Source organism: Parasteatoda tepidariorum, chromosome 4, assembly GCF_982258835.1.
Source record: "Parasteatoda tepidariorum strain Cologne lab strain chromosome 4, Ptep-v5.0, whole genome shotgun sequence".
In the NCBI taxonomy this organism is placed as follows: Eukaryota; Metazoa; Arthropoda; class Arachnida; order Araneae; family Theridiidae; genus Parasteatoda; species Parasteatoda tepidariorum.
The window spans coordinates 11,749,056-11,763,785 of record NC_141758.1 but is presented as its reverse complement, the minus strand read 5'-3'; the positions used below and the strand labels follow the sequence as shown (position 1 = coordinate 11,763,785).

General features: G+C 30.9%; 1 protein-coding gene across 1 annotated transcript in view; it reads right to left on the bottom strand.

The window, feature by feature from the left end:
• Positions 1-6,904: 6,904 nt before the first annotated feature.
• The window catches only part of LOC147810697 (uncharacterized), a 32,597-nt gene continuing 24,771 nt past the window's right edge, over positions 6,905-14,730 (bottom strand). Inside the window, exon 2 of the mRNA XM_087160680.1 lies at positions 6,905-9,961. Within this exon, the coding sequence (XP_087016806.1) occupies positions 7,595-8,737 (1,143 nt within the window). The 5' untranslated portion in view covers positions 8,738-9,961 and the 3' untranslated portion in view covers positions 6,905-7,594. The remainder of the gene's footprint in view (positions 9,962-14,730) is intronic.

Genomic DNA, 14,730 nt, shown 5'->3' with positions numbered 1-14,730 from the left:
TTAGATCTGTCTGAAAGTTCTGTTCTCGAAAAGACGCGTATCATTTTCAGACATGCAAAAGGTGCGCCTATTCCATCACCTCCTACATCAAGAAGCCTCCACACGGTCTTTTATAAGTAGTCCGCGCAGACTGTTTAAAAAGTGAACCAGTTGTGCGCATGAACCCAAAACCTTTTATAAAAGTAATTGAGAGAAATTTATCTTATATATTTGAGAATTGAATTTGTAGTGGTTGACAAGTGAATAAGGCAAACCAATAATATACGTTAATAAAAAAAATTTTTAGTCATGAATTTGCTACCACTTTCTTATTTGAATTAGATTCTGTAAGAAATGACTCGTTCGGTAAGTGGATATCCTTCACAACCTTCACAGTGGTCTGATCGGATTACCTATAAAAAACCGTGTGGAGGCGTTGCCTATTCACGCTTTAATGAATTGCAATTTTTTCTTTTTCTAATGCATTAGAGTTTTGACCGGAATTATAGATATTTTTTCGTTGCTGATTTCGCAATCTGTTTCAATCTGCACAGTTTTTATGCAATTTAACAATATATTTCTATCCAGAATTTTTTTTAAATTTCATTTGTGTGCCTACTAAGAGTTCCCACACCTCTGCTACGTAGAAAGTGGTAGGAAGAAGGGGATCATACGTTTACGATGCGATAAATTATGTTAGTTTGTAATGCACAGAATAATCGATATTACTTTTTTCCAAAACAAACGGGGGAAAAAATTATTTTTTTTTTTTGGTTAATGTCTGGCTTGGGTCTATTTCCCATTGGCGTCAAAAATGCCAGAATTGCTACTCTCTTATCGTTACCCAGTGAGTACCTATGGCTAAGCCACGGAGGTGAAGTATCGTCGCCCACGTCATACAACCACAAATAAGGTAGTGATCATAGTAACTGATCATAGTAACAACTACAGATAAATAACTACAGATCATGTAAACAACTACAGATAAGGTGAATATCACCTTATCTGTAGGCGGAGCTTACTTTTGCTTGCAGACGTAATGGTCCGCAAATTCCGGTGCAACCGGAACTTATTTCTTTTCTAATATTTTTACTTATGCTGATTCAATCATCGCTGATTAATATGAACAATTCCTTTTTAAGAAAAAAAGTTAAAAAGGAAATAAAAGTTCTTAATATAAAGATCTGTACGCAAACATTACCCGGAATTATTACAGAATAAAACTCTACACTATTTTTTAAAAAAAAAAAATTTTTAAACATGGGCTATATTTGTTTCTACTCAGTGATGTAGCCAAAGGCCCATGTTATCCCTTTCCTGAAATTTTGAGTTTAAAAATATCTATAATCTCAACAAAAAGAACTTTTCTGTATATATTTCTTAAAATTTTTCCTAAAATAATTTTTTTATCTAATATGTACAGTATTCTTATTCTTTAAATTTCAAGCGTAATTTAAAATAAAATTGGTACTTTCCCATAATGTAATGTAAAATTTAAGGTAATATCTAAATAGAGAAACATGACTTTTAACACTAAATAATTCAGATTCGTGTGTTATATTTGAGATATAAAAAATAAAGTTACTTTAAACCAGAGGTGGCATTTTGTGTGGCACACAAAGTCAATTTAAATTTTTAAAAAAACTATTTTTTAAAAAAAATTTCAATAAAAAAGAATTAGTTAAAATTAAAACAGTACAGAAACCACATTAGTGTTTGTATCCTTGTAAGTTTTCTCCTTTATTATTTGTAATTGTAAAATTGCTTCATTTTTAAAAAAAATAATCATTAAATGTAATTTTCTGTTTATTATTTTCTTGCTCATTTAAATATATAAAAATGAAGAGCAAAAAATTGTGATTGTTCAAATGTTAGCCATTGTTTAAATTTCTCAAGAAACAATTCTATTTTTTAAGATTTTAAAGATAATATCTGTGATATTTGCTAACTTATAGCTTAATTTGATCTAGAAAAAAAAAGTTACTGTACGTGTAATAATTCAATGAACAACATCAACACGGTAGCACTTATTGACTTGACATAAAATTTATATTAATAATTGCCATGTTCAAGATTTTTTACACTAAAAGTGGTGCACAAGATGCTCAGTGTTGACCACCCCTGCTTTAAACAACTAAACTTCCTAAAGAAAAATAAAATAAGTGCATTTTAAGAAAATTTGATGAAGTAGGATATCTCTTGTTTTTTTGTTTACCTGTTGGAATTGAAGATATTACTTTTATTTAAGAAAGAAAAAAAATATTTCCAATATGAAATTTAATTTTTTGAAGAAAATAAAATTTCTGTTGCAAATTGACAATAAAGCCACATTTTGTACTTCTTTTAATAATTTCTTTTAATGACTAAATTTATTCACACCTCATGTTCACTAAGGCGTTTTTTAAATCGTATGTTGCAAGCGAAGCATGCACGAATTAGTGTTCGAAGATTTTTCGCGAGAAAATATGAGACCCGACTTAGCGAATGCAACATTGGCGAATATCAAAATACAGTGCCAAAGAGGTGCCCGGGAGTCGACAATGGGGAAAGTCGCGACCGAGCAAAGCTAAGCGCAGATAGCGCTATTTTACACAAATATTCCAAAATAAGATATAACATTCAAAACATGGCACTCCTTGCACTTTATTTACGTTGTGACATTAATTTTCATAACTTCGTTTTAAGCTGACGACCTGTGAGAATTTACAAATTACAGAAAACACTTATGAATGGTAAAATTTCAATAGTAAAAATTCTTCGAATATTAAACCTGTTCACACATAACATAAGCGGGGCGATACACTGGAAGTTTTCTAAATTTCTTCCGGTTTTAAGTAGCTTGTTATTGTTCACATTCAGTCAACTGTCTGTACTTGAAATTTAAGAAAAGAAATTTAAGTAATTTTCTTCCATACTGTTCTCACAGCATGCGACTCAAGCATGTCCGACCACTGTCGAGAGGGGACCCAAATGGTGAGTTTTTCGTGAGAGAATATATTCCACCAATAAGATGCTCATTTTTCCCGTATGTACTCATTCTTCGTGCATTAATAGCCTGCGGTGAAAATGACCCGTAAATAGCACGCAGATGTTTCAGAAAATTAACCCATGTTTAGGCTGAAACAGTCTCATCCCTATTGCGAACAGTCGAAAAACTTAGATATAGCTGATTTGTGCACTAAGCTGATGAGTTTATCTTTTCCATAAATCAGGTATGTTATGGGATTCAAAAAGACTGGATGGCAAAGTCTTTCTATTAAAACACTTTCAGCAGAAGATTTAACCCCAGTTGTAGTAAGTTTTCAAATAACAATTTAAATAACGATTTTTTTACTTTCTATAGTACTAGAAAACGACGCCCGATGTCTGAGTGGTAGCGCTTCGCGCTCCCGTGCCACACCTCTTAGAAAAGAGCAGGCCTCAACATGGGTTACCATAAATATCCTTTAGTAGTCCAAACGTAATGACATATTTCGTATTTTCAACCACTGCGCAGTTTAGTACCCCGAACGTAATGACATCTTTCTTATTTTTCATCAACTGCGCAGTTAACTTCGTCACATTAGACTACTAAATTGATCCGTGGCATCCGTGAATTGACACCTCCTACAATGAGGCATTCCTTCATTGTAGGAGGTGTTGGTTCGATCCTCGGGCCGGGCAAGGTTAATTCAGCCTTTCATCCCTTGGGAACTAAACACTGAGGGTTTCGCGTTCTGCTGACCACCTAACCGGAACATCTGCTCCTGCACTCCAGAGCCCAGGGTCAAGAAAACTGGGGTGGGCAGAATAGGCCTTGGCCCTCTATGGGCTGTCACACCCCTGAGTTTAGTTTAATTCTTGAAAACATTTATAACGTGATTACAAAGTTTCTTATAAATATTTTCAATCACTATTTGTATCATATCTGAGAGCGCTGGAATCTATAGGCCTGTCATTATATATACTGTGAAAATCGTTAGCAAAAAGTGAGATCTCAACATTTTGCGCAACCCTCTACTAATGATTTATTCTCGGGAACTACTGAAAAAAAGAAAATAAACCATTCGTGAGTGTTTTGTTCCAAATCGTCCGGTCCCGCAGTGGACTGATCGTTAAGACACGGTTCCCAGCAGATCATCGAAGTCAAGCATCACTGGCCGCGGTCAGTGTGCGGGTGGGGGACCACTTGGATCAGTCTGCTGAGGGGCCGAGGGTGTGCGGTATTGGTTCTCGCTAAACTGTGCTACCGTAAAGTGCTCGACTTAGCGCGCAGGTCGTTGGGCTGCCGAAGCGGGGGTGCCATCCCCTCCGTAGAGGATTAAAATTGTGATGGCATGTCTTCGGATCATCCTCAGAGTTGCCTCTCAGACCGTCGCCAATAGCCCATTGTGCAGCTCTAGTGCGACGTAAATTAACAACAACAACCAAATCGTCCAATAGTAAAACTGTTTTCATACTGAAACACTTAATTGGGGACAAGAACAAAAGTTTTAAAGAATAATTAATGTCATTTTCTGAGTTTGACACCTTTCAAAGCTCTGCAAAACTCGCACTAAATGTGTTTTGGGCAGAAAAAGGCAATTGTTTTAATGTGTTCAGAATTGTCAGCTAACAAAATAGCTAAAAAAAAAAACTCGACTCGACACCCTCAAAGGTCAGTTTGGTAGATCCTTGCAGTCGAGAAAAGGTACTTCAAATATTGATTGTGAAGTTGAAATCAAAAGGTAAAATACTTCAAGTCATCGTGGAGGACATTTTGATGGAACTTATCAGCATTTGAGTTGCAAGGAATGGAAAATCCACCACGGTTAGCCAAACGGCAAGGGGACTCTAACCTATGATCCGTCAACCACCGAGGATATTTTTCATCGATCCTGTGGTCAGTTCGAGCCGGGTGCGGTAACCCGAAGGAAGAACGCGCTTGATCCTCGTTGGAAAGCAAGCTCTTTATCGCCTGAACCACCGATTGTCTTCTTTGAGTCACCATGGATCTTTGCTTCGTTGAAAATTATAGTAAAATACCGCGTAATACTGTAAACACTGCAAGATTAATAATGTTAGATGGCATGCTTTTCAATGCCTAGGCGTAAAAATTAATTAAAATTAGTAAACTGGCAGTCTTACGATGTACTAAGCTGTATACGATTCTCCATCTATTGTTGCTCATCCAGCAATCATTCAAGGCGAATTCTCGATTTTGTTTGATTCTATCATTTTTAATATCAGATGGGAAAAAAAGAGTCACTATTGGTAGTACTTTGTCTTACTAGAGCTGCACATTGGGATATTGGTAACGATCTGGGAAGCAACCCTAAGAGGATGATACAAAGACATGCCATCCCAATATTCTGCAGGAGGGACGGCTCCTCCGCTCAGATAGCCCGAGGACCCTGCACGCGAAGTCCAGCACTATACGGTTGAATAGTTTAACAAGGGCTGATATCGCGCAGCCTCGATTCCTTTTCAGGCTGATCAAAGTGGTCCCCCCCCCCTCCATTCTTGACCGCAGCGAGTGATACTTGGCTTCGGTGATTTACTGAGAATCGTATCTTATGATCAGTTCACAGAGAAAAACGAGACGAATCAATCATTTTGAAACTTCCCTCTAAACACCTCAATATTTGTTGTCGCATTTTACTGAGTTTATCACCATAAAATTAAATACTGTTCATTGAGTTTCTCTTTCTTAAAATAACTTGTACCGCACACTGATCTTAAAGACACGGTTCCGAGTAGAACACCGAAGGAAACCAAGCATCACTGGCTGTGGTCAGTAAGCAGGTGAGTGACCACTTTGAGTAGGGACTGAGGGTGCACGGTATCGGTCCTCGTTAAACTGTTCCAGCGTATGTTCGATTTCACGTGCAGGTCCCCTCTGCAGATGATTAAAATTGCGATGGCATGTCTTTGGATCATCCTCAGAGTTGCCTCTCAGACCGTCGCCAATAGCCCATTGCGCAGCTCTAATGCAACATAAATTTAGTACCTACCTACCTGCCTACCGCCTAAAATAACTATATTTGAAAAAAGAAATTCTGCAATTAAGGCTTTATACCTGAACTGTGTATGCAAATAGTGGATGGTTCCTAAGTTAGAACTATCTAATTTTGTAAATTTTACTTCATCAAGATGCTTCATCAGAATGATTAAGAATCTTTCAATTGAATTGATTCGATAATCTTCCGATTCGTCAAATCAATTATTTTTAAAAACCACACAAGTTTTTAGATGCTTTAAACGTACCCAAATATCACAGGAATAAAACAAAAAGCAAAAAAAAAAAAAAAAAAAAAATATTTTGTGTCGGTCAAAACAGGACAACTACAAGTCCAGAGTTTCGTAACCAAAAAGCGTATTATAACTGGTATTGTTTGAACTCATAAAATAGAGTTGACAAGTTTTCAAAGTAGCCATCAATAATCAGAAGTACAATAAAAGAGAAACATATTCAGTTAGCATTTACGAAACTATTAGAGCTATTTCAAAGTATATATACAATTTAATTCTATATAGGGTATAAATTATTAATATTATGCACGAATTTACTATTTAAAAAAGAAACATTTAGATAAAGGTGCTAAATTATAAATTATGCAACGTTGAATCTTCACACTTCATTATAAAATGATAACGTTGAATTGATTACTTGGAATCAATGTTCTAGTTTTTGTTAAATTAGAAATAGCCTTTTCCCATTCTGCATTTAAACAACTAAGCTCGAAAAGTTACAGATTTGAGTTTTCAATATTCTTTTGCTTTTTTATAAGAAAAGAAGTTTCAAATTAGTTTCTCGGAATATCAGGGCTTCCCACACATTTCAATCAAAGAAAATGGTAAAAAAGGAGCATTTGTAGTTCGAAAAAAGGACTTTGGAGGACCATTTTAAGTTTAAAAAGAAAACTTTGGAAGATTATTTATAGTTAAAACCAAGAATAATCAGGTAACACACTGAATGATTAATTTACTGACCAATAAAAATACATATACATAAACATAAAAATACATAAACAATAAAAAATAGTTAAACAGAATTCATTTGGATAAAGCATCCTATAAATTAGATAGAAATTTAACAAGTTTCTTAACTCAGAAGCTTATTTTTAAAACACTGATTTTTGAAAATGCTCTAATGGTTGCAATTGAAGTGGGACAAGTGTGAAATTTTACAAAAATTGAAAGATTTACTGAATAAAAATTATGTAAATCCGAGCCTAGTGTAAGTTCTCAAAAGTTATTTAATATTGAATACTTTTAAGATATTGTTGAAATGATTTTGATGAATGATGAGATTTGAAATTGTATAGTAATTATTAAAAAAAGAGGAAAGTTATTCCAGAATTTTTTTAAAACTAACTCTAGTTTGAAAGCCTCTTTTAAAAAAGAAGACTGAATGATAATATTTATAAGAGAGTAAGGAACAAAATATAAAAATATATATTTACTTTTATTTGGCACTCATATTTAGTAACATACTAAACATTCAGAAAAATAATATTGAAGAAACATGTTTTGAACATAATGAAATATATAATTGTTCAACATGTTAAAAAAAGGTTCATCATAAAAAAAGTTTTTTCATCAACACGGACACAGTTATGAGTAGTTAAATTACTATTGCTAAAAAAAACTCTCATTACAAATCTTCAAGTTTTTCCTTATTGTGTGTCTTAGTGTGAGCAGTGAAATGATTTTTCCGGGAATAAATTTTGTCACACACATCGCATGAATAAAGCTTTTTTACTTTGTGAACACGCATGTGCAATTTCAAATAACAATTGAACGCAAAACTCTTATCACATATACTGCAAGAATAAGGTTTTCCTCCAGTGTGAATAAAACTGTGTTGATTTAAAATATATCTTCTTGTAAATTTCTTGTTACATATATTGCAAGAAAAAGGTTTTTCTTTAGTATGAATTCGATAATGATGTATATAGTCACCTTTCTGCTTGAAACTTTTATCACATTGATTACAAGAATATGGTCTTTCATTAGTATGAATAAGCATATGAAGACTTATACTACCTTTCTGCGAAAAACTCTTATTACAGATACTGCAAGAATAAGGTTTTTCCTTCGTATGAACACGCAAATGAATATTCAGTTTATCTCTTCTTTGAAATTTTTTATTACATATGGGGCAGTGATGAATATTTTCTCCAGTATGAATACGTTTGTGTACATCTAAACTATACTTAAAACGAAAAGTTTTATCACATAAACTACAGGCAAAAGGTATTTCTTTAGAGTGAACAACACGACAATGAGTATTAAGACTTAGTTTAGTTAAAAACCTCTCATTACAAATTTCACATGAAAAAGGTTTTTCTCCAGTATGAGTTAAGCCATGCTTAAACAACTCACCTGTTGTGCCAAAGCTTTTGTTGCATAGAGTGCAAGAATAAGGTTTTTCTTTAGTATGAACACGACTATGAACATTTAAATTACTTTTAAATGCAAAACTCTTATTACAGGTACTGCAAGAAAATGGTCTTTCACGAGTGTGGATGTTACGATAGTGTTTAGATAAGCAATCTTTCATAGAAAAGCTCTTATTACACAGTGTGCATGAATAAGGTTTTTCGCCCGTGTGAACACGATTATGTAAAATTAGAGCAGATGATGACGTATAACTCTTGTCACAAATACTACACACATAAGGCCTTTCCATTGTATGAACAACATTATGCTTACTTAAAGAAAATGAGCTGGCAAAGCTCTTGTTACAAATGTTGCATACATGTTGCGAGTTTGACAAAATGCATTGCGATGACATGATAAATTTATACTAAATATACAAGTAAATAATTAATAGGCAAAAGAGGCAATTTTAAAAATATATAAACTAACAAAGTGGCCTTCTCACACTAAATGTACAAGTAAATAACATGTAGTAGGCAAACTTAAAGATGTGCACCGATGATGTAACATATATAAACTAAATATAAAGTAAGTAATATGCATGCACATTAATTTGACAATTTGCTCTCCAAATGACAAGATCTTCTAATACTAAATATTCAAGTAAATAATTTGCATACAATTAAATGAAATTTAAATATGGGTGTTTCAAAACATGTTAGTAGACTAGAAAGATTTATTCAACAATAAAGATTTCTTTCTTTAGTTTGATTTAAAAAGTAACGTTTTTTAACAAGGAAAAATATTTGCACAAATATTGCACGGAAAAATATTGGCTTGGTTATAAGAATAACTGAATAATACTATTTATTGCACTCAGGCTTTTTTTAAAGCCAATACTAATATTTTTTATTGACTATGGCGTATTGAGCCAATTAGATAAAAAAAAAAAATCTTTTGTAATTCAGTACATCAAACCAATCAAATACAAAATTGTTCAATACTTTTCATAAATCATTCACACAAATTTTAAAAAAAAAAACCTTGATGATGGCTAAAAGTGGAGCTTGGGATCATATTAAATTTTTAAAAAAAAACCTTGATGATGGTTAAAAGCGGGGCTTGAGATCATATTAAATTTTTTAAAAAAACCTTGATGATGGTTAAAAGTGGGGCTTGAGATCATATTAAATTTTCAAAAAAAAGCCTTGATGATGGTTAAAAGTGGGGCTTGAGATCATATTAAATTTTTTAAAAAAACCTTGATGACGGTTAAAAGTGAGGCTTGAGATCATATTAAAAAATATGGAATAAAATATTCTGATAAATACACAAAATAAAGGTTAACTTAAACATATTTAATATTCATTATTCCAAAACAAATTTCACATTTTGTGGTAAATCTCAATCAAATGTCAAATAGTCGCTTTCAAAACTATAAAGTTAAAAACAAAATGTTTCTTCTAACTCTCATAAACTTTATGGTTACTTGAATGGACAAACATCTGCCAGTTATTTCACTGTAATATCAGATTGAAAGTCAATGGAGACATCCAGGTTTCATCTGTGGTCACTTTCTGATTTCATATCTATTCACTTGACCTTAAATTATGGATGTTCCAAATTGAATTACAGACATCTATAAAGAGAAAAATATAAAATATATGATAAAATTAAAAAAAATTATATTATATATTATGATATATTAAAAAAAATTTAAGTTGAACAACAAATTAGCTTGACTATGAGACAGATAAAATGAATTGAAAATAGAATCTAATTTTATGAGAATATTTAAAGTTAAATTTATACACGAACCTTCTAACACGAACCTAAGCCGCATTTGATTCAGCTAACAAAAAGTATGCAGAAAACATAACCTTATTTGTCTAAATAACAATCTCAAATATAAAAATAAGTACAAATCAAAAATAGTTCCTTTAAAACATAAAACCCAAGCAACTTAATATTATAAAAAAGTTCTTGACACTGCTTTTTTTTTGTATTTTTTATGCTAAATTAAATGCGACCAAATCCGAGTAGATGGAATAAACATCTGTGGTGAAAAGTTTTAAGATTAAATCAAAGAAAAGAAAAAAGAGATAAGAAAAAAAGGACCCTTGCTTTCTGATCTATTAGTCCCACAAATTAGAGTGTGGTCTTAATTTTAGAGTAAAAAATATATATATAAGGAACGATACTTCAATAAACAGATATATAAATATATATATATATACCAGACGCGTAAATCAAACGTACTTTTTTTAAAAAAAAAAAGCCTTTATAACTTCTAAGCCATCAGTCCTATCGCCTCAAAGTGATCTCATTGAAAGCCCCCTCCTCAAAAAGAAAAAATAATAATAATAAATAAAAAAGTATAACCGTATTAAAAACTTGAGATCTGTGAAAACAAGAAGTCAAATTGAGAATAATCTTTTATTTTCTATGAAAGAAATACAATTATAGCTACATAAAATCTATTTACATAAATCACAATAAAGGAAATCTAACAATACTAATGGAAATAATATGAACATATTATAAGACTAGTTAAAAAAAATAATTTAAAAAATATTATTACATATGCTGTTAGGTTTAACATAAGGTGAACAAACTTCACAGAAGGTTTATCTTTGCTATGAAATTGTAATTAGCAAAATTCTGCTTTTGAGCAAATCTTACATGTCATACCACATTCAATCCACAAAAGAAGAATCGCTTCTAAGGAGAATGACCTTACTGCTTCTTTTTCTTCCTATCAGGAGATTGTAAATTAGTGATTTGCCTGCAGGGATAATAACAAACAAAGGAATACTGAAGATGTCTTTTAGAAAAAGAGTCCGGAGATTTGGGTTGAGTCTGGATCATCTCTGTCAAAAATGTACTAAAAAACTTTACACATACCTGGTTCTTGCACTAAGCAACTAAATTAGTCTTTTCATTAAAAAATAAAATAAAAACAAGTCTGCTATAGATTTTCTTCCACTCAAGTGATAATAAAATTTTTCAAGTAACAACTTAAATGAGCTCCTCATTTAAATTTTTACTTTTTATACAACTTAAAAACACCTATAACATGATTATAAGTTTTTTCACAGATTTAAATTATTTTTTATGACAAAGTAAATAAAATATTTTTAAAAAAATTAAAATTTATAAGTCCAACAACATTGAAACATAATTTTTGCCACCTTAGGGAAAAATCTTCAGTGGAAGATCAGTCATGCATTTGCACTACATTTAGCAAAGATTAAAAATGCTTAAACTTCTACATTAACTCTGAAAGCACAATTGTCAAAGAGTAAATCATTCTATTTTAGCACGTAGAAATACACAAGTGTTCGAAAGCTAAAGGAAAAAAATTTTTCATATAATTCAAGAAATAGTGAACCAAATTAACAAAAATTTCATATTAAAATATAGCTATGAAGTATTCAAAAACATGCATTTTCACTTGATTTCCATTGATGCTAGTCATTCTTCCTTTAGCATGTATATATGCAGAGATGTCAAGAACGAAAATAAGTAAATTAAAATTAAATAAAAAAATTATATTAAATAAAAAAATAATTGAATTTTCATGCACACAGCTAACTGAAAAGAATCAATTTTTTAAGATAATTAAAGAAAACCAAATGACATGATGTTAGGCTCATGAATACTCTAGGGAACACCATCAATTGATCATAGCAATATAGTCAATTGATGGTGTTTTCTACTCTAGGAAAAGCTGCAAGCTCCATACCGCCCATACTTACGATGGTTACTGTTTACGATGAATTTTAAAGCCATTTGGCTCACAACATGATCATTGTGTTTTGAGATTCTTGCCAACATGGCGTTTGATTACTTAGATTTAGTTTACTATTAGATTTAGTTTACTATTAGATTTAGTTTACTATTAGATTTAGTTTACTATTTCGTGAATTATCTGAAAAAATTCCTTAACTTTAGGAAATCAATACAGATTATATATATTAGAGTAGGCAAAAATTGGATTAGGGTGACCTGGGTTAATTCACAATCACTCTGTTTCTGGGGTAAATAATGATCACCTAAGTTTTATTTAAAAAAAAAATAATTTTTTTAAATTTTAGGCATGGACAAGAATGCTTGTACACTTTACTAAAGTATAACTACATTTACTTAATAATAGTTTTTTGTTTAATCTAACAAAATAAGTATCTTTTAAACTGCTTTCTGAATTTTCCATTTCAAAGATGGGTTTCAAAATGTGCACATTTTTGCAAAGATCCCCCGCCTTTTCTTAATAACAAATATTTTGAGTTACTTTCTTTTTTTTATATGAAAGTAGTGTAAGCCTTTGTTTAATTGTTTCACATCTACTGTAAACATTATAATTGATTATAGGAAACTATATCAAATGTTGCCCCCTACAGATGGGGTCATTATTGATCACTGGGGTAATTCCTGATCAGTGTCATTTCTTTTTATAAATAGTACTAAAAATAGCTAATTGTTTTTTCTTAAATAACAGTTCATATTTATTAAGTGGAACAACTATAAAATATATTTTAACTGTAATCACAAAATGTGTTTTTAACAGTATACAAGACAAATGTGTTCTGGTTTGTCTTACCTTGTTTCGATCTTAATTTTATGTGTGTACATTGTTAGCATAATTTTTAAGTTGATAAATTAGCCTAATATAAATATGGTGAGAAATTATAAGCCTAAAAAGGATATTAAGCTTTTAGAAAGCAAAATTAGCGAATTTCTTTTAATGATAGAAAATGAAAATTTCAGTGTGAGAGCTGCTGCCAGAGCTGTTGACATACCTTACTTAACTTTACACTCTCACTTAATGAAATTACAAAATCCAGCAAAAGTAACCTATGTGGGAACTCTTTCTTATATTCCAGCAGAACATGAGAATGAGTTTGCTGCTTGCCTAAAATGTATGACACAATGCAAAGACTTTTGGAAAATTTACAGTGTTAATCTTTATTCTTGCTTTTTAAATAAATTGTTTTAGTAGCTGCTTAAACATATATTTTTGGTTTATTTGTTTGATCTTGATGTATTATTTGTTAATTACCATTGTATAATTATTTTTAAACATCCCCTATACTATAAAAACTGCTGATCAGTAATTACCCCAGAAGTGGTGAGGAATTACCCCAGAAATGATCAAGAGAAGGGGTAATTCTTGATCACTAAAAATTTTAAATCTTTTAAATTCTAAATAAATTTTCAAACAAAAGAAGGTAGCATAGGACTCATTTCATATAGCTTCAAACTTCCAGTAAATATTAAAATTCTATCAAGAAAAGTTTTTTTTTACAAAATAAATGTTTGCATTTTTTGATCAGAAATTACCCCAGGTCACCCTAATTTGATTTAAATCATAGTTTTTTTTTTTTTTTTTTACATTAATCAACGAACGCATTAGATAAAATACAATTATAATACTCCATTAAAAACAAAATTATAGCTAAAATACATACATACCTCTTACTAAAATGGTTAAAATTGTTATTTGATTATTACAGACTAATCACTGAATTAATAACAATATAGTTATTTCAGTTCAAGCTTAACATTTTAAGGAATTTTAAAGACAGGAAGTCACAATTGGTAATTAGATATTCAATGATAATAGTTGATAACTATTTAGAATTCTGTTTTAAGATTCAAAATTAGTATAGGTTTTTTTTAAAAAAATTCAGTTGGTCAATAACAATATTTTTTTATGAAAAAAATCAGAATTACTTTAAATTAATGACTTTTTTTAAAAAATAAATAGAAGTGATCTAAACCATGTCAACCCTGTGAAATATGTAGAAAATATTTATGTGATAAACTATGTGATGCTGGCTCCTAGGCTGCAGATTTTTCCTTCTCGCAGCTACTCAAGAGATTAATTACATATCAGTTGCATTCAGAAGTTTTATTACAATAAATCAAAGAAAAATGGACTAATCTGTGATATAATTACTTACTAAATTTCAAAAATGCAATAAATTAAAATTAACAACTTAAGGCCAAATATTAATGTTTTTCTTTAATCATCTAATGTGTAATTAGAGACCGTTTCCCAATTTATGTTGATTTAGCATGTTTAAAACTTCTTTTTTACAATTGTAAAGAAGTTAATGTTGTCTGATGGAACTCTCAAGTTCTTAATAAATACATTTACTTTATGAAAAGTTAATTTCGAGAGTCAAAATAAAGAAATTTCATTTATCGCTTATATATATACAAGAAGAAAACAAAAAATACAGAATTTCTAAAATGAAGAAGAGGAAAAAAAATTCTATTGAGGAACAAAAGAGGAATTTGATGAAAGTATCAGCTTAAAAATTTTAATTCCCCAGAAGATTTAAATCTTTTTTGTTTAAATATTCCACAGCTACTTTTACCAGTACTAAACTACCTTACCAATAG